Source organism: Pseudophryne corroboree, chromosome 9 (assembly GCF_028390025.1).
Source record: "Pseudophryne corroboree isolate aPseCor3 chromosome 9, aPseCor3.hap2, whole genome shotgun sequence".
NCBI classification, from domain to species: domain Eukaryota; kingdom Metazoa; phylum Chordata; class Amphibia; order Anura; family Myobatrachidae; genus Pseudophryne; species Pseudophryne corroboree.
In genome coordinates, this window is record NC_086452.1 from 400375001 (window position 1) to 400396598 (window position 21598).

The following is a 21598-nucleotide window of genomic DNA, read 5'->3' on the forward strand; positions in this document are numbered from 1 at the left end:
AAGCTCTGTCCCTGCATGCGATAATTGATTCATCTATGAGATGTACTCAATTATCGCATTGCGAGTTTGGTCGAGTTTATCACCTTTCATCTGCTTCATCAGATGCAGATGGTGATAAATAGACCTCAAACTTATTTGAAACTATTGATAATGCAGCTGCTGAACTTGTAAAGGTAAAATTAATTTTTTTGCACCCGGGTCAGGATCTTTATGTATTCAATATAATTTATATGTGTGAATAGAATTTAGTGGTACAGTAACTCATCTACTGACCTCTCCCATATCTCCACCCAAGAACATATTTACAGTACCTGTTCAAAGGGACTTTTGTTCTTTAATCCTTTACCACCAACAAAGAGCCAGCCATCGCGGAAACCCAGTTTCTTTGCATAACTACTTCCATAGCTGGTAAGTAACTCTCTGGTTTGGGTGTCCAGCCTACAGTGAAAAAGTGAAAACATTCAGTTATAACACTGTTTATAAACATCTATTACATTATTATTATTATTATTATTATTATTATTATTATTATTATTTTTAATTAATTTATTTATATATTTATATAGTGCCAAAAAGTTTCCGCAGCACCTTACAAAGTACAAAAACAAATGGGCAAAAGAAGAAGACAGTGACTTACAGTACAAGACAATGCAGGACAAGTACATGGTATATAAGCATTTCTGCATCAGCGATCATAACACTGAAAACAGCATCAGGGTGGCAGAATCCGAGGGTTAGGTGCCGCTATAGGAATCATGGAGTAGACCATAGTCTAATTAAGAGAAGGAATAGCACACAAGAGAAGAGGGCCCTGTTCGTGAGAGCTTACATTCTGAAGGGAAGGAGAAGACAAACAGGGGTGACAGAGATGGGGTTGACTGTGAGCATGGAAGAGATGGTTAGGATGAGAGATGGCTGGGTTTGATGAAGAAGTGGGTAAGAGCCCATTGGCAGTTTTGTAGAGAGGTGGAGAGTCTGATAGGAAGAAGTAGAGAATTCTAGAGATAGGGAGCAGCACATAAAAAATTCTGGAGGTAGAAGTAGGAGGAGGAAATCAGTACGCAGTAGAGGCGGCTTGCATTAGCAGAGCGAAGAGGATGGTTGGGAGTAGGGAGGCCAATCCCGGGATCGGGATCAGCGGGATCCCGGAATTCCGGACCAAAAATGCTGGGATTTGAATCCCGGGATTGGAGCCTCCAATCCCAGCATTCACGGTATTAGATTGCGCATGTGCAGTGAGGGAGGGTGGGTGTAAGTAATACTCTCTATTAACATTAGGTGGGCGGCAGCCATGACCACACAGACCGCGCCGGCGGCATTTCAAATGTAGCACCACCTGCCAGCCAATCAGAGATGGTGGACCGGCAGCCAATCAGGGAAGCGGCCATAGCAGCGGCTCCTGATTGGCTGCCGGACTGCCCGTTCTGAGTGGCTGGTGACCAGCGCTACAATTTGAAAGACCACCGGCGCGTTCAGAGTGTGTCCATGGCTGCCGCCCGCCTAATAGTATTACTTACACCCACCCTCCCTCACTGATCCCTACACCCGCCCTCCCGCACCGCTTCCAACACCCACCCTCCCACGGTGTTTCCTACACCCACCTTCCAGCCTCCCTCCGGCGCCGCTTCCTACACTTACCCTCCAGCGCTGCTCCCTACAACCACCCTCCAGCACTGCTCCCTACACCCACCCTCCAGAGCTGCTCCCTACAGCCTCCCTGCTCCCTACACCCTTCTTTACTGCCCTCCACTTCCACTCTCCCTGCTCCCTACACTGATCCCTACTGCAACCCTGGTATCCCGTGAATCCCAGGTTTGAGTGTTTTTCAATCCCAAATCCTGGGATTGAAAAAATGGCCCGGGAATGGCCTCCCTAGTTCGGAGTGTGAAGGGAGATAAGGTCAGAGATGTAAGTGGGAGAGGAGTGGGTCAGGGCTTTGTAAGTGAGTGTGAGAAGTTTGATTTGGATTCTGAAAGGGAAGGGGAACCAGTGTAGAGCTTGTAAGAGAGGGGAGGCAGACATTCTATGTTTGGAGAGGAAGATTAAATGGGCATCAGCATTGAGGACAGATTGGAGTGGATAAAGGCGGACGTCAAGTAGGCTAGATAGGAGGAAGTTACAGTAGTCCAATCTGGTGATGACCAGTGAGTGGATGAGGGTCTTAGTAGTAGCATTCAGGGTGAGAAAGGGTATGATCCTGGAAATATTTTTGAGATGGAAACAGCAGGACTGTGAAAGGTACTGAATGTGTGGTTTGAAGGAGAGGGAGTAGTCAAGGATAACTTTAAGACAGCACACTTAGGGCTAGAGGTGATGGGTGTGCCGTGAATAATGAAATTGTGGGATGTGAGGTTATTCGGGAGGGAAGGAAGACAATCAGCTCAGACATGTTTAGTTTAAGAAAGCACTGGGAGATCCAGGAAGAGATAGTAGAGAGACATCTGGTGATATGAGTGAGGAGAGAGGGAGAGGGGTCAGGAGAGGAAAGGTAGATCTGACTGAATGTCATCAGCATAGATATGATAATGGATCCAAAAGATCTGATTATCTCACCTAAAGAGGATGTATAGAAAGAGAATAGGCGAGGTCCAAGAACAGAACCTGGCGGGCACCTACTGTTAGTGGAAATGGGGAAAAGTGGAGTTACAGTATGAGTGGAGTCAGAGAAGAAACTGTTACGGATATACTGTATGAGGAAAGCTAGAAGAGGGCAGTATCATGCAGACCAAGGGAGTAAAGGATTTGCAGGAGGAGAGGATGGCCCTTGGATTTGGCAGCAAGGAGGTAATTGCAGACTTTCATGATGGTAGTTTCAGTGTTGTGGTGAGGACGGATAACGATATTATTATTTGCTACAGTATATCTATACCTAATTGCTATTATATATCTGCAATAAAATGTATCTTGCAGAAAAAGATTTTGAACAATTCCACTTCGTACATCCAACACATTATGCAATTTGCTTTTCAAAAAATAAATCGTGAAATGTAAACACATTGGGATTAATACATAGGTTTTTATTTTGTCTACACAATAGGAATACAAAAATGGAATTTAAGGATTATTGTTCAGTTTGGCCAATCACATTCAAACCAATCTTCTAGATCACCTCTGGCTGGATTGCAGCCTGTTAGTGCTGACAGAACATGGGGGGTCAATCTGACCCGTTCGCTCGCTGCTTCTTATTGTACCCACTGCGCGTGCGCCGGTGCCATAGTGCGCCAGCGCATGCCAGATGGCCGAAGGCTGTAGCTGGGCTGCGATCGCCTCTGTCTGATTGACAGACAGAGGCGGTCGCTGGGTGGGAGGGGGTGGAACGGCGGCCGAACGTGGGCACGGTCCATCCAATGCAGGCGTGGCTGGACCATGCGGGGAGCAGCCCGCAGCAGCTGCGTGATGTCATACGCTGGCGCTGCGGGACGGGGAGCGACGAGTAGCTCCCGGCCAGCACGCTAAAGCTGCGCTGGCTGGGAGCTACTCTTGAAGTGCAAAGGTATCGCTGCTGTGCGATGCCTTTGCACTTTTGCGGGGGGGGATGGGGGGGGGCGGTACTGACATGCGGGGCAGACTAGCCCTGTGCTGGGCGTACCCCCGCATGTCAGTGTGCCTGATCGCAGCTGTGCTAAGTTTAGCACAGCTACGATCATCTCGGAATTTCCCCCATGGTTGCCAGAGGTGTAGCTACGTGTCATGATGCCTGGAAAAAGGGTATGTTTTGGCGCCCCTCCCCTCTACTAAATTGGGTGCATGTTACATTTGAAAAGAGAAAAATTGTTAAAAGTCCTAAATTGGTGACAGGGCTTGTTTTAGACATTGTGGATCTCAGGGCAAAAGTTTCCTTTGGACACCCCTCTGTCCTGCTCGGCGTAAGTTGGGGTTCCGACAACCGAGTTTGGCTGAAGGGACATCTACCTGTGAGGAGAGTAAACGAGGTGGCTGAATGTAATTCCTCCTCATGGGGTGGAAGCCAAACTAAGTGTTAACGTTGGCCGGAGGGTGTAAAGAAAAGGAGGACTTCGTAGGAAGATGTAATTTTAATGAATAATCAGGCTCTACGCGAATATTGGAGAAATAGAAGAAACTGGAAGGATTAGAGTCTATGGTTAAATGACTTGAAGAGTTAAGCTGAAGAACTCCGGTAAAGAAGAACTGAAGACTGTGGTTTTTTATTAAAAGACGAGGCTGAAGAACTTGGACTTTGAAGAAATGAAGACTGTGGTTTATGATTGAAAGACGAGGCTGAAGAACTTGGACTTTGAAGAAATGAAGACTGATTTGTGATTTAAAGACAAGGCTGAAGAACTTGGACTTTGAAGAAATGAAGACGTCTGCGAGAACCGCCGTTAGCACCTGGAGCTCCTCTACGACCCCGTGAGTGCTTCCACGAGTGGCAACGGACTTAGACAGCAGGACTGCAGCAGCGTTTAGGTAACCGATAGATGAGAGCAACCAGGACCAGGGAACTAGAAGTAATCTGGGAGCACAGAGCTGGAGAACCTTTCACAAGGAGGTAACTTGAAGCACAGGCACTCTCCCTCTGAGCCAGCCCCCTTTTGTAAGGGGATAACATGCAGGATTGGCTGGACACAGATTGGGAACTTCATTGGTAATACTCTGGTCTCCAACATGGCTGCCCCCAGCACAGGAGACATACTTAGCTGTTAGCACACAGCTTTAGCCAGTTTTTGTATCTGACACACTATACTGTGTCACCACTAGAGGACCTTACCGCAGCGCTCGGCTCTCCAGACCCTCAGCCCCTGGCAGCCGTACATCCATCCAGGAGGACCCGCCACCAGCAGCTCCCTGCCGCCGTAGCCGCGCCAACCAGTGTGGGCGGTAACCCGCGGGAGCACCCGCTGGAGGAAAGGCTCCGGAGCCCGACACCCTCCATGTATAAAATAGGGAGAGCGTGCGCCAAAGGGGCACAACAAAAATATAGGGGTGTGGCTTTATGGTGAAGGGGCATGGCCACAGAATACTACCATTTCACAGCACAGTAGTGTCCGTTAGTCACATTACACCACACAGTAGTGTCCGTTATTCATATTACACCACACGGTAGTAATCGTTATACACATTATGCCACATAGTAGAGCCCCTTATACATGTTACGCCAAACAGTAAAGCCCCTTATACACATTACACAACACAGAAGCGCTGCTTATACATGTTATGCCACAGTAAAGCCGCTTATACACATTACACCACAGTAGAGCAGGTTATATACGTTACACCATAGTAGAGCTGCTTATACACATTACACCACAGCAGAGCCTCTTATACACGTTACACCACAGTAGAGCCATTTATACATGTTATGCCAAGGTAGAGGGCAGAGAAAGGTGCTGCAGCAGCCAGGGTAGAGAGAGGTGCTACAGCATCAATAAAGAGAGAGGTGCTGCAGCTGGGACAGAGAGGTGCTGCAGCAGCAGCTGTGACAGAGAGGTGCTGCAGCAGCGTTGACAGAGAGAGGTGCTGCAGCAGCCAGGGCAGAAAGAGGTGCTGCAGCAGCAGGGGCAGAGGGTGGTGTAGCAGGACAGAAGTAACCCTGCTGCTTAGCCAGGGCCGGCCCAAGCCTAAATTTTTTGGTAAGCGAATATAGATAGTGCCCCCCCATGGATGATGGAAGATATTATACACACAAAAGCTTAAACTGCATTAAGCAAAATATGGGTGTAATCAACTGTCTACCATAAAGTTAAAACTTTGCAAGATATTCAATAATCTGATCTCAACCAACTCAGGCATGCATTTCAGTCGCTGAAATCAAAGATAAATGCAAGACACAAAAAACAACAACTGAAAACAGCTGCAAAGCATAACAAAGGAGAAAACACAGCATTTGGTGATTCTCAGCAAAGTATTACAAATGAACGTAGGGGACTTTGCATAAAAACAGCTGCAATTTGGATGAACATGCTGACCAACCAGCAAGGGGATGATGGAACAACCCCACCAACATGGGGGACTGTTATGAAGTATTTGCAAGTGAATATTATATATATATATATATATATATATATATATATACACACACACACACACACACACACACATACATACATACATACATACATACATACATACATACATACACACAGTGGTTGAAGTGGAAATTTTGAAGTGGGAGTATGGAATAGTTAAGGATGCAGTTATGTGCGCGCCGAAGGCGCGTGCTCCAGAAAAGGGGGCATGGCCACTCAAAAGGGGGCGTGTACAGTGTATTAGAACCCCTTATACTATCTAGTACTGGTGCCCCTTTCACCTTATAGCACATGGTGCAAGTCGAAATTCACAATATAGCACACGGTACGAGCCGAAATTCACATTATAGCACACGGTACGAGCCAAAATTCACATTATAGCACACGGTACGAGCCGAAATTCACATTATAGCACACGGTACGAGCCGAAATTCACATTATAGCACACGGTACGAGCCAAAATTCACATTATAGCACACGGTACGAGCCAAAATTCACCTTATAGCACACGGTACGAGCCAAAATTCACATTATAGCACACGGTACGAGCCGAAATTCACATTATAGCACACGGTACGAGCCGAAATTCACATTATAGCACACTGTACGAGCCGAAATTCACATTATAGCACACTGAATGAGCCGAAATTTACATTGTAGCACACTGAATGAGCCGAAATTCACATTGTAGCACACTGAATGAGCCGAAATTCACATTGTAGCACACTGAATGAGCCAAAATTCACATTATAGCACACTGAATGAGCCAAAATTCACATTATAGTACACTGAATGAGCCGAAATTCACATTGTAGCACACTGAATGAGCTGAAATTCACATTATAGCACACTGTATGAGCTGAAATTCACATTGTAGAACACTGAATGAGCCGAAATTCACATTGTAGCACACTGAATGAGCCGAAATTCACATTGTGGCACACTGAATGAGCCAAAATTCACATTATAGCACACTGAATGACCCAAAATTCACATTATAGTACACTGAATGAGCCGAAATTCACATTGTAGCACACTGAATGAGCCGAAATTCACATTGTAGCACACTGAATGAGCCAAAATTCACATTATAGCACACTGAATGAGCCAAAATGCACATTATAGTACACTGAATGAGCCAAAATTCACATTGTAGCACACTGAATGAGCTGAAATTCACATTATAGCACACTGAATGAGACTAGCACACTGAATGAGCTGAAATTGTGACAGCAGGGACAGGGAGAGAGAGACGACAGGGAGAGAGAGAGGCGACAGGGAGAGAGAGAGACGACAGGGAGAGATGACAGGGAGAGAGAGTGACGAGAGTGACAGCAGGGAGAGAGAGAGTGACGAGAGTGACAGCAGGGAGAGAGTGACGAGAGTGACAGCAGGGAGAGAGAGAGACGAGAGTGACAGTAGGGACAGTAACGACAGAGAGAGAGGGTGACAGCAGGGGAACATTACCTGACTTGGGCCCTCATTCCGAGTTGTTTGCTCGTTATTTTCCTTCGCATCGGTGCGATTTTCCGCTAACTGCGCATGCGCAATGTTCGCACTGCGGCTGCGCCAAGTAAATTTGCTAAGGAGTTAGGTATTTTACTCACGGTATTACGAGGTTTTTTCATCGTTCTGGTGATCGTAGTGTGATTGACAGGAAGTGGGTGTTTCTGGGCGGAAACTGGACGTTTTATGGGTGTGTGTGAAAAAACGCTGCCGTTTCTGGGAAAAACGCGGGAGTGGCTGGAGAAACGGGGGGGTGTCTGGGCGAACGCTGGGTGTGTTTGTGACGTCAAACCAGGAACGACAAGCACTGAACTGATCGCACTAGAAGAGTAAGTCTCGAGCAACTCAGAAACTGCAAAGAAAAATCTTTTCGCAATATTGCGAATACTTCATTCGCAATTCAGCTAAGCTAAGATTCACTCCCAGAGGGCGGCGGCTTAGCGTGTGCACTGCTGCGAAAAGCGGCTAGCGAGCGAACAACTCGGAATGAGGGCCTTTGTGCGGTGAGGTCCCTCTGACCGCCATTTGTTGCGGGTTAGCAACTGGCAGCGGTGAGCGGCTGGTGGCGGTGAGGGGCTCTTGGCTGGCGGCCAGGGGCGTAACTAGACCTTTATGGGCCCCATAGGTAAAAAATTCTGAAAGGGCCCCCGTGTGCTTCGCAAGAGCACCGTGGATCGGGAGAAGTACGGGAGTGGAGGACAGGGCAGGCTACAGCATCATGTACAGGCTACAGCATCATGAAAATTATTTTTTCATATATATAAAAATTATATTCACTTGCATATTATATATATATATATATATATATATATAGACTAGTCTATAATTATTACAGAGGGAGCAGTCTTCTGCAGATGTTTGCTGTTGCAATTTTTTCAGTGGGCAGGGGGCTCAAAACTTGTAGATGGCCCCCTCATTAATTATAATTCCACTGTGGCATTATGATTAATGATGGGGCCACCATGCCATCTGCAAGTTTTGAGCCCCCTGCCCACTGAAAAAATTGCAACAGCAGACATCTGCAGAAGACTGCTCCCTTTGTAATAATTATAGACTAGTCTATATATATATATATATATATATACAGTATATATATATATACAGTATATATATATAATATGCAAGTGAATATATTTATTTACATCTTAATATTTATATAGGGTCGGCCTTGCGCTGAGCCTGCCAGCCCAGGAATCAGGATCTCTATAATAACACTGACTCTGCACTACGCGTGAGACTGACTCCAGTCTCTACCTCCTCTCTCCGGCAGCCAGCAGGGAAGCGAGAGCAGTGCGGGCGGCCTGTACGCTGGAGGGACCCGCTCAAAGATGTCTCCAGACTCCGGCGGCGGATGCGGTCAGGCAAGCAGCACGCTGTACGCACCACCACCACTATGACATTGACAGTGGCGGCAATGGCGCGGCGGCGGGCGTCCTGCCCAAGCAGAGGTTGCGCATGTTGTAATGTGCGGCGTGATGTCATGACGTCCCACCGCTCATTACAGATATGCACACAGGAGGGACTCGGGGAGGAGGAGACGCTTTCGCCGAGCAGGGAGCCGCAGCAGCACACAGTGAGTAATACTGGGCTGTGCTGTGCTGAGCGCTGCTTTGTTGATTGATGACAGCAGACTGAGTGAGCGCCCTCTATGTGCGGCACCTTACTCGTCTGCGTAACGTGCGTAATTATAGGGCCGGCCCTGTGCTTAGCTACAAGCAGACAGTGCGACATATAAAAAGGGCAGGCAGAGCTCCGGCATGTGCTGGCTGTCAGTGTCTCCGGCCGTTACCTCTTGCCTGCCCTGTTCCCTACCTACTCTCCGAGTCCAAGTCAGTGTGCGCTCCCCTGCTTCTCCTCCTCCTGCTCTGTGGCTACATGTACAGGGAGGGGGTGCCCTCTAAGTTTTATGGCACCCGGAGCTCGAGCTCCACCGGAGCCACTCTCACTACACCCCTGATGGTTGCACTAACAAACCGCCAAGACTTTCTTTTACCCTCTAAACCTGTACGTTTCCCCCTGAAAACTCAACTCCTCAAGGCAAACTGATCAAACCCTTGAACTGTCCATAATACTGTCCATAGACTATGGAAAAATTAATGTTTATTTTTCTTTTAGAGAGCTGCATAGACCTCTGAATTTTTTTTTTTTTTTTTTTTCTGCGTTGGAAACGCTGCGCAAATCTTATTCTGTGTTCACATTTCTACATACTGTAGAGATCATTTTATACAGCACACCAGGGGAGCGTTCAGTTGTAAGGCATGGTGTCACTGGGTGCCTACTCTGACCTCCAATTTTGAGCATCTGTTTCTAGCTTGTTGAGCATATTATGTTATCACAATATATCTACTATTACAGGTTGAGTCTCCCTTATCCAAAATGCTTGGGACAAGAGGTATTTTGGATATCGGATTTTTCCGTATTTTGGAATAATTGCATACCATAAAGAGATATCAAGGAGATGGGACCTAAATCTAAGCACAGAATGCATTTATGTTACATATACACCTTATACACACAGCCTGAAGGTCATTTTAGACAATATTTTTTATAACTTTGTGCATTAAACAAAGTGTGTCTACATTCACACAATTCATTTATGTTTCATATACACCTTATACACAAAGCCTAAAGGTCATTTAATACAATATTTTTAATAACTTTGTGTATTAAACAAAGTTTGTGTACATTGAGCCATCAAAAAACAAAGGTTTCACTATCTCACTCTCACTCAAAAAAGTCCGTATTTCGGAATATTCCGTATTTCGGAATATATGGATATGGGATACTCAACCTGTACTAGCGATGATATCTTTGACACTATCAATACTGTATAGTCCAGTTGTACATCTGATCTCGCATCGTGTCCCCATTGTTATCTGGATGATTGTGATTTTGTAATCTTTTATATTTTAGTTCATAAATAAACCATTTAAAAAAATAAAAATAAGAACTACTGAACTGTATTTAATGTGCACTGGCCTGCTTGTCAGGGCTTGCTATTTTGTTCAGTATGCTGTTGTGCCATAGCCATCCGCAGCTATTCAGCACTGTACTGTAGTTTTCATTAGATGAGCAATTGCCACCCAGTGGTGAGGCTGTGTATTGAATGCTGTTGATCCTCTTGCGCCTTATCACGCCTTACCTGCACTATTTGTATGGCGCGACTAGGATGCCTGTATGGTGCAGCAGCAATAATGAGCATGGCTACATCTGCATGTTCTCCTTCTACACTCATATAACAAACTGACCCCGTGACAGCATTGCTCTGTAACTAGATCTTACAGTCCTCCAAGAACCTTTGCAATCTAGCTGAACAATTTGCAAAAATATAACAACACTGTAAAACAAATGTGAGAAAACTGTACTAAGAAAAGGTGTAACTATGGGGTCATTCCGAGATGATCGTAGCTGTGCTAAATTTAGCACAGCTACGATTATTCACACTGACATGCGGGGGGGGGGGGGGGGCTCCCAGCACAGGGCTATCCCGCCTCGCATGTCATGGGGAGGACTGAGGACACAGAAAAAGGGAGAACTGGTTGCTGCTGCTGCAGTAGCAGACTGTCACCCCAGCCCAGCATTACTGCAGCAGTCTCTTTTCTCTCCCTGTCCAAAGTGCCGACTACACAAAGGGGGTCATTCCGAGTTGATCGCTTGCTGACGATTTCGCAGCGCAGCGATCAGGTGAAAAAACGGCATTCATGCGTATGCGTATGGGCCGCAATGCGCACGCGCGACGTACGGGTACAAAGACCGTGCACAGTTTTTTTCGCACTGGCGGCTGCAAGAAAATTAACAGAAAGGGGGCGTTACTGGGTGTCAACTGACCGTTTTCAGGGAGTGTCTGAAAAAACGCAGGCATGTCTGAAAAAACGCAGGCGTGGCTGGGTGTTCGCTGGGCGGGTGTATGACGTCAAATCCAGACACGAATAGGCTGAAGTGATCGCAAGCGCTGAGTAGGTTCAGAGCTACTCTGAAACTGCACAAACTGTTTTTCAAGAGCTCGGCTGCACAAGCGTTCGTACTTCTGCTAAGCTAAAATACACTCCCTAGTGGGCGGCGGCATAGCGTTTGCACGGCTGCTAAAACTAGCTAGCGAGCTATAAACTCGGAATGACCCCCATAGTGACCTATGGTGCAGTTTTTGTAAATGTCCCTCAGTGTTAGGATGGAAAATAAGATGCCCTTGTGATGAAACCCCAGCAGTGCACAATGGAATACAGAAGAGGTAACACAAGTTCTACCAGCATTCGCAGCAGAGGCGGAACTACCGCCAGTGCAACCAGTGCGTTGCACTGGGGCAAGCCTCTGTCCAGGGGCCCAAAGCATGTAATGAGTCAAACTGACTCATTAAATGCCGCTGCGTGCTGCGGGCAACCGCTGCCCGCAGCGCACAGCCGCCCGGAGAGGAGCAGCGGTACGGGGGAAGGAGGAGGAGGGAGGTGGAGGAGGGAGCCGCAGCAGCGCTTTGTTACTGGTGGAGGCGCTGCTGCTGCTGCCTCTCTGCTTCACTATAGGCTGTCTTCCGAGAACAGCCTATAGTGAAGCAGACGGGCAGCAGCAGCAGCGCCTCCAGCAATAACACAGCGCTGCTGCGGCTCCCTCCTCCACCTCCCTCCTCCTCCTTCTCTACTGCCCGGGAATCGTTAAGCTGAACCGAGGAGCCTGAGCCAGCGGAGAGGGTAAGTATAATTCTTCTTTCTTTCTGTCTCCTTTTTTTCTTTCTTTCTTTCTCTTTCTTTCTCTCTTTCTTTCTTTCTTTCTTTCTTTCTTTCTTTCTTTCTTTCTTTCTTTCTTTCTTTCTTTCTTTCTTTCTTTCTGTCTTTATTGGGACTGCCTGCCGCTATGTGTAAAAATGAGGAATCTGCCTGTCGCAATGTGTAAAAAGGGGGAATCTGCCTGCCGCAATGTGTAAAAAGGGGGACGCTGTCTGCCGTAATGTGTAACAAGGGCACGCTGTCTGCCGTAATGTGTAAAAAGGGGACGCTGTCTGCCGTAATGTGTAAAAAGGAGGACGCTGTCTGCCGTTATGTGTAAAAAGTGTACGCTGTCTGCCGCTATGTGTAACAAGGGCACGCTGTCTGCCGTTATGTGTAAAAAGGGGACGCTGTCTGCCGTTATGTGTAAAAAGTGCACGCTGTCTGCCGTTATGTGTAAAAAGGGGGACGCTGTCTGCCGTAATATGTAAAAAGAGGAATCTGTCCGCTGTAAGGTGTAAAAGGGTCTCTACCTGGTGTAGTGGTGCTACTGTGCGGCATAATTTCAATAATTGAGACTACTGTGCACCGTTTTATGAATTGGTATTATTTTGTGGCCACACCCCTTCCACACGAAGCCACGCCACTATGTATTTTTGGGCGCGCCTACGGCGCGCACTGCCCCTGTTTTGCATGCTGGGCTGGGGCTCCGATGCCGTTTCTTGCACACAGTGCTAAAATGTCTAGTTACGGCACTGTTGCTAGGTATCCATTTCTCTGGCCCTGAGCAGGTCCCCCCCTCACCAGATCCTCTCCAGGGGTGAGGGGGTGTACTTGGATGGGATGGGGGGGGGGGGGGGGGGGCAAAGCATTTTGCTGCACCTGGGCCCACCGCTCGCTAGTTCCGCCACTGATTCGCAGGACAGAAAATAACATAGGTATATTCACACACTACAGTGTTTTACTCACTTTGTGGATGGATCATCGTATGTTGCAATAAATATCAGGGTGCCATCTTTTACGGGCTCAAAGAACGCCTTAACTTCCTTTATATCTTAGAAGAATAAGAAACAAATTAAGAATATTCCAAATCATAAAGATGACAGAATTTGAAAAAAAAGTTTGTATAATATATAACCAGACTATCTGGTCCCTATAGCAAAACTGCGATTGGGCCCTCTATCGCAAAGTCATAGCCACCACAGTGTCTGCTACATCAAAGTTCTTATTGCATTGATAGCAATATAGCACATTTGTCTGACATATTGTCAATGTATTCTCTTTATTTATGAAATCATAGATCTGCGTGAATAAATTAATTTTGAAACCATATTAAGTTTATATTTTACGCCACGTTTTTACCTCTGAGACCGGCTCCCCTGTCAATAAAAGACTTCCCAACTGTGCCGATTTTCAAAGATGAACATCGCAGTGATGAACAGTGGCCCATCCACCTAATTGAATTGACCCAATAAAAGTAAAACACCATCGGAATACCTATCCTCTCACTAACCACTGACTATAGCCGGTGTACAGCCACATTGCGCCCCCAGCTGGGCTGCACTAGAAGGCGATTTCCTTGACTCTGGGGCATATTCAGACCTGATCGCTGCAGTGCATTTTCGCACAGAGGGCGATCAAGTCTGAACTGCGCATGCACAGCCATCGCAGTGCGTCGGCGCATGCCAGAGATGCGATCGGTATCTCAGCCCAGCGATAGCCTCTGCCTGATTTTTGGGGGTGCGGTCCAGGCAACACAGGCATGCCCAGACCGTGCCGGGGGCAGTCCGCTGTGGCTGCGTGACATCACACGCAGCCGCTGCGACCCGGAGAGCAACAGGTAGTTCCCTATCAGCGCGCAGGAGCTGCGCTGGTAGGGAGCTACTCTTCAGATACAAAAGCATCGCCGCAGTGCAATGCTTTTGTACATGTGCGGGGGTAGGGGTGGGGGGGTCAGAGCCAGACATGTGGGGCGGACTAGCCCTGTGCTGGGCTCCCCAGGCATGTCAAGGTGGCTGATCGTAGCCGTGCTAAATATTGCACGGCTATGGGTGGTCATTCCGAGTTGTTCGCAGCCAGCAACTTTTTGCTGCTGCTGCTGCTGCGATCAACTAGTACACGCCTATGGGGGAGTGTATTTTAGCTTAGCAGGGCTGCGATCGCTTGTGCAGCCCTGCTAAGCTAAAAAAAAAAACTTAAAGCAAAACTAGACTAGCCCTGGACATACTTACCCTGTGCGTCGATCTCAGCGATGCTGGGGCTGGCTTTGACGTCAGACATCTGCCCTCCGTTCTGCTGGACACGCCTGCGTTTTCTTCTCCACTCCCCGAAAATGGTCTCCAATGGTCCGAATACGCCCAGGTAAGCCTTCTTTCTGTCAATCTTCTTTGCGGCCCGCCCTGCGACCTCTTCCTTCGTAGGTCGTGACGTAACTCGCCGGGCAATGTTGCGCACGCGCATTGCGGCCGTCGCGCATGCGCATTCTGGACCCGTACGCACTGCAGCGACAAACCGCTGCGTGCGAACGGGTCGGGATGACCCCCAGGTGTGAATTAGGCCCTCTGTGGCAGCTATGTAGAAAACTCCGTTAGCACTTTTTTCACATTTAATTAGTTTCTCCTGCCAGATGTGGATTAATGCAAATCCCAGTTTATCACCACCAGCGCTGTGGAGACGGTGCACCAACATTTTGAAAGGCAAATGTATATTAATGTAGATTAATCAGTAATAACAAATTTACTGTAGCAAAATTGTAGCACAAGGCTCAATGTAAATCATCAGACTACTTAGATTGATTAAACATAAAATATAATTTTATTTAAAAGCTACAGTTTTGTTTTCCCTCAAACCCACCCTTCTGTGCTGGTCATGAGTCCCCCTACTGTTGTTTAATACAGTCAGGGCTGTCAAGAGCAGCCACGGGACTGAGTATGGGGAGGTATGGCCATTCCCCCTCCAAAAATATTTTGCAAAGGGGGCACCAGTGGCTGCACACAGATGAAGGGGGGCATCAGGGTGATCTTTCCCCGTAACAGAGTCACAGCCATGTCCACATGCTGATGCTGCATTGCAGCTCCGGGCAGGGACTGTTCACATACAGGGGCAGATATACTTACAGGCATATTTATCACAATTCGCATCTCAGGTGAGGATGGGATGTGATAGATGATTACATCGCAGGGATGTATCAATTATCGCATGCCGGGACAGAGCTAAACGAGAAAGCTCTGTCCCTGCAAATCCACTTACCGCAATTCTCAAAGTATTTTTTGCGAAATATGCCCTGATATTGGCCCTCATTCCGAGTTGATCGCTCGCTAGCTGCTTTTAGCAGCAGTGCAAACGCTAGGCCGCCACCCTCTGGGAGTGTATCTTATCTTAGCAGAAGTGCGAATGAAAGGATCGCAGCGCTGCTACAAAAAAAAATTGTGCAGTTTCAGAGTAGCTGCAGACCTACTCCTACCTTGCGATCACTTCAGTCTGTTTAGTTCCTGTTTTGACGTCACAAACACGCCCTGCGTTCGGCCAGCCACTCACCCGTTTCTTCAGCCACTCCTGCGTTTTTATCTGGCACGCCTGCGTTTTTTCACACACACCCCGAAAACGGTCAGTTACCACCCAGAAACACCCACTTCCTGTCAATCACTCAACGATCAGCAGTGCGACTGAAAAGCGTCGCTAGACCTTGTGTAAAACTACATTGGCTTTTGTGAAAGTACGTCACGCGTGCGCAGTGCGCACCATACGCATGTGCAGAAGTGCCAATTTTTAGCCTGATCGCTGCGCTGCGAACAACGGCAGCTAGCGATCAACTCGGAATGACCCCCATTGTGTCCGCGTATGTGCCGCCTCCTACCCCCCTTCCCATACCCTCCCCCACTTGAATTAAACTTACCTACAGCCAGGACTGGTGGTCAGTGATCCAGCAGTGCAGCCGGTCATCTGATCCTGTGCTCCTCTATGACCCCAGGTGCTATAAAGTGAGATGCCACTGTGCAGCATCACTTTACAACACTGGGGGTCACAGCAGGAGCACAGCGATCTGATGACTGTCTGCCCTCACCGGATCACCGATCACCAGTCCCCGGGTGCAGGTAAGCATTATTATTTTGTAACTTTTCTTTTTCTTTTTCCCACATAGTGATCAGCCTGTGTGTCTGTGTGTCACATGGCTGATCACAGGGGCCGGATCCGAACACAGCTTTCACTGCCAGCAGACAGAGAAGGCTGTGCAGGGGAACCAGAAGCTAATAAGAATTTACTCACCGGTAATTCTATTTCTCGTAGTCCGTAGTGGATGCTGGGTACTCCGTAAGGACCATGGGGTATAGACGGGCTCCGCAGGAGACTGGGCACTCTTAAAAGAAAGATTAGGTACTATATCTGGTGTGCACTGGCTCCTCCCTCTATGCCCCTCCTCCAGACCTCAGTTAGGGAAACTGTGCCCGGAAGAGCTGACATTACTAGGAAAGGATTTGGAATCCAGGGTAAGACTCATACCAGCCACACCAATCACACCGTACAACTCGTGATAACTATACCCAGTTAACAGTATGAACAATAACTGAGCCTCTCTCAACAGATGGCTCATACAATAACCCTTTAGTTAAGCAATAACTATATACATGTATTGCAGAGAGTCCGCACTTGGGACGGGCTCCCAGCATCCACTACGGACTACGAGAAATAGAATTACCGGTGAGTAAATTCTTATTTTCTCTGACGTCCTAGTGGATGCTGGGTACTCCGTAAGGACCATGGGGATTATACCAAAGCTCCCAAACGGGCGGGAGAGTGCGGATGACTCTGCAGCACCGAATGAGCAAACTCAAGGTCCTCCTCAGCCAGGGTATCAAACTTGTAGAATTTTTGCAAAAGTGTTTGAACCCGACCAAGTAGCAGCTTGGCAAAGTTGTAAAGCCGAGACCCCTCGGGCAGCCGCCCAAGAAGAGCCCACCTTACTCGTGGAATGGGCTTTTACTAATTTAGGATGCGGCAGTCCAGCCGCAGAATGTGCAAGCTGAATCGTGCTACAGATCCAGCGAGCAATAGTCTGCTTTGAAGCAGGAGCACCCAGCTTGTTGGGTGCATGCAGGATAAATAGCGAGTCAGTTTTTCTGACTCTAGCCGTCCTGGAAACATAAAGTTTCAGGGCCCGGACTACGTCCAGCAACTTGGAATCCTCCAAGTCCCTAGTAGCCGCAGGCACCACAATAGGTTGGTTCAAATGAAACGATGATACCACCTTAGGGAGAAATTGGGGACGAGTCCTCCATTCTGCCCTTTCCATATGGAAGATCAGATATGGGCTTTTACATGACAAAGCCGCCAATTCTGACACACGCCTAGTCCAAGCTAAGGCCAAAAGCATGACCACTTTCCACGTGAGATATTTTAGCTCCACGGTCTTAAGTGGCTCAAACCAGTGGGATTTTAGGAATCCAACACACGTTAAGATCCCAAGGTGCCACTGGAGGCACAAAAGGGGCTGATTATGCAGCACCCCTGTAACAACGTCCGAACTTCAGGCAGTGAAGCCAGTTCTTTTTGAGAAAAAAAAGGGATAGGGCCGAAATCTTGGCCTTTATGGATCCTAATTTTAGGCCCATAGTCACTCCTGACTGTAGGAAGTGCAGGAATCGACCCCCCTGGAATTCCTCTGTAGGGCCTTCCCGGCCACACACCAAGCAACCTATTTTCGCCATATACAGTGAAAAAGTCTTGCTGTCACGTCTTTCCTAGCCTTTATCAGCGTAGGAATAACTGCATCCGGAATGCCCTTTTCCGCTAGGATCCGGCGTTCAACCGCCATGCCGTCCAACGCAGCCGCGGTAAGTCTTGGATCAGACAGGGTCCCTGTTGCAACATGTCCTGACTGAGAGGCAGAGGCCATGGGTCCTCTGAGAGCATTTCTTGCAGTTCCGGGTACCGAGTCCTTCTTGGCCAATCCGGAGCAAAGAATATTGTTCACACTCCTCCGTTTATTACAATTCTCAGCCCTTGGGTCTGAGAGGAAGAGGAGGGAATATATAGATTGACTGGAACACCCACGGTGTTACTAGTGCGACCACAGCTATCGCCTGAGAGTCCCTTGACCCAGCGTAAAACCTTTTTTATCTTTTTATTGAGGTGGGACGCCATGTAGTCCACCTGAGGCAGTTTCCATCAATTTGCAAAACTGCGTGAAGACTTCCTGATGAAGTCACCACTTTCCCGGGTGGAGGTCGTGTCCACTCCCGGAATGAACACTGCTGACAGTGCGCTTACTTGATTCTCCGCCCAGCGAAGAATTCTGGTGGCTTCTACCCTCGCCACCCTGCTCCTTGTGCCGCCCTGGCGGTTTACATGAGCCCCTGCGGTCTGACTGGATCAGAACCGGTTGGTCGCGAAGCAGGAACTCCGCTTGACTTAGGGCGTTGTATATGGCCCTTAGTTCCAGGATATTGATGTGAAGGCAAGTCTGTTGGCTTGACCACAAACCTTGGAATTTTCTTCCCTGTGTAACTGCCCCCCACCCTCGGAGGCTTGCATCCGTGGTCACCAGGACCCAGTCCTGAATGCCGAATCTGCGGCCCTCGAGAAGGTGAGCACTCCGCAGCCACCACAGGAGAAACACCCTGGCCCTGGGGGATAGGGTGATTAACCGATGCATCTGAAGATGTGATCCGGACCACTTGTCCAGTAAGTTCCATTGTCCTTGCATGGAACCAGCCGAAGGGGATGGCCTCGTATGATGCCATCATCCTTCCCAGGACTCGAGTGCAGTGATGCACTGACACCTGTTTTGGCTTTCAATGGATTCCTGACCAGTGTCATGAGCTCCTGAGCTCTCTCTATCGGGAGATAAACCCTCTTCTGGTCTGTGTCTAGGATCATGCCTAGGCGAGGCAGATGAGCTGTAGGAACCAACTGCGACTTCGGAATATATAGAATCCAGTCGTGTTGCCGTTTCACTTCCAGAGAAGGTGATACGCTGTCCAGCAACTGCTCTCTTGATCTCGCTTTTATGAGGAGATCATCCAAGTATGTGATAATAGTAGAGATGAGCGGGTTCGGTTTCTCTGAAACCGAACCCGCACGAACTTCATGTTTTTTTTCACGGGTCCGAGCAGACTCGGATCCTCCCGCCTTGCTCGGTTAACCCGAGCGCGCCCGAACGTCATCATGACGCTGTCGGATTCTCGCGAGACTCGGATTCTATATAAGGAGCCGCGCGTCGCCGCCATTTTCACACGTGCATTGAGATTGATAGGGAGAGGACGTGGCTGGCGTCCTCTCCATTAGAAATTAGATTAGAAGAGAGAGAGAGATTGTGCAGAGTCAGACAGAGTTTACCACAGTGACCAGTGCAGTTGTTGTTAGTTAACTTTTATTTATTTTAATATAATATATCCGTCCGTTCTCTGCTATATCCGTTCTCTGCCTGAAAAAAAACGATACACAGCAGCAGCCAGTCACACAGTGTGACTCAGTCTGTGTGCACTCAGCTCAGCCCAGTGTGCTGCACATCAATGTATAAAAGGCAAAGCTTATAATAATTGTGGGGGAGACTGGGGAGCACTGCAGGTTGTTATAGCAGGAGCCCCCAGGAGTACATAATATTATATTAATTTAAAATTAAACAGTGCACACTTTTGCTGCAGGAGTGCCACTGCCAGTGTGACTAGTGGTGACCAGTGCCTGACCACCAGTATAGTAGTATATTGTTGTATGTATTGTATACTATCTCTTTATCAACCAGTCTATATTAGCAGCAGACACAGTACAGTGCGGTAGTTCACGGCTGTGGCTACCTCTGTGTCGGCAGTCGGAACTCGGCAGGCAGTCCGTCCATCCATAATTGTATTACAATATATACCACCTAACCGTGGTATTTTTTTTTCTTTCTTTATACCGTCGTCATAGTGTCATACTAGTTGTTACGAGTATACTACTATCTCTTTATCAACCAGTGTACAGTGCGGTAGTTCACGGCTGTGGCTACCTCTGTGTCGGCAGTCGGCAGGCAGTCCGTCCATCCATAATTGTATTATTATTATAATATATACCACCTAACCGTGGTTTTTTTTTCATTCTTTATACCGTCATAGTGTCATACTAGTTGTTACGAGTATACTACTATCTCTTTATCAACCAGTGTACAGTGCGGTAGTTCACGGCTGTGGCTACCTCTGTGTCGGCAGTCGGCAGGCAGTCCGTCCATCCATAATTGTATTATTATTATAATATATACCACCTAACCGTGGTTTTTTTTTCATTCTTTATACCGTCGTCATAGTGTCATACTAGTTGTTACGAGTATACTACTATCTCTTTATCAACCAGTGTACAGTGCGGTAGTTCACGGCTGTGGCTACCTCTGTGTCGGCAGTCGGCAGGCAGTCCGTCCATCCATAATTGTATTATTATTATAATATATACCACCTAACCGTGGTTTTTTTTTCATTCTTTATACCGTCGTCATAGTGTCATACTAGTTGTTACGAGTATACTACTATCTCTTTATCAACCAGTGTACAGTGCGGTAGTTCACGGCTGTGGCTACCTCTGTGTCGGCAGTCGGCAGGCAGTCCGTCCATCCATAATTGTATTATTATTATAATATATACCACCTAACCGTGGTATTTTTTTTTCTTTCTTTATACCGTCGTCATAGTGTCATACTAGTTGTTACGAGTATACTACTATCTCTTTATCAACCAGTGTACAGTGCGGTAGTTCACGGCTGTGGCTACCTCTGTGTCGGCAGTCGGCAGGCAGTCCGTCCATCCATAATTGTATTATTATTATAATATATACCACCTAACTGTGGTATTTTTTTTTCTTTCTTTATACCGTCGTCATAGTGTCATACTAGTTGTTACGAGTATACTACTATCTCTTTATCAACCAGTGTACAGTGCGGTAGTTCACGGCTGTGGCTACCTCTGTGTCGGCAGTCGGCAGGCAGTCCGTCCATCCATAATTGTATTATTATTATAATATATACCACCTAACCGTGGGTTTTTTTTCATTCTTTATACCGTCGTCATAGTGTCATACTAGTTGTTACGAGTATACTACTATCTCTTTATCAACCAGTGTACAGTGCGGTAGTTCACGGCTGTGGCTACCTCTGTGTCGGCAGTCGGCAGGCAGTCCGTCCATCCATAATTGTATTATTATTATAATATATACCACCTAACTGTGGTATTTTTTTTTCTTTCTTTATACCGTCGTCATAGTGTCATACTAGTTGTTACGAGTATACTACTATCTCTTTATCAACCAGTGTACAGTGCGGTAGTTCACGGCTGTGGCTACCTCTGTGTCGGCAGTCGGCAGGCAGTCCGTCCATCCATAATTGTATTATTATTATAATATATACCACCTAACCGTGGTTTTTTTTCCATTCTTTATACCGTCGTC

General features: G+C 47.4%; 1 protein-coding gene across 3 annotated transcripts in view; it reads right to left on the reverse strand.

Annotated features, from left to right (window-relative positions):
- FAM3D (FAM3 metabolism regulating signaling molecule D) overlaps positions 1 to 21598 on the reverse strand; it is a 279642-nt gene that overhangs the window by 4451 nt on the left and 253593 nt on the right. For all 3 annotated transcript variants that reach the window (XM_063940890.1, XM_063940891.1, XM_063940892.1), the window contains 2 exons: positions 13160 to 13244; positions 312 to 438 (listed from right to left, as the gene is read on the reverse strand). In XM_063940890.1, coding sequence (XP_063796960.1) covers positions 312 to 438; positions 13160 to 13244 — 212 coding nt within the window. The remainder of the gene's footprint in view (positions 1 to 311; positions 439 to 13159; positions 13245 to 21598) is intronic.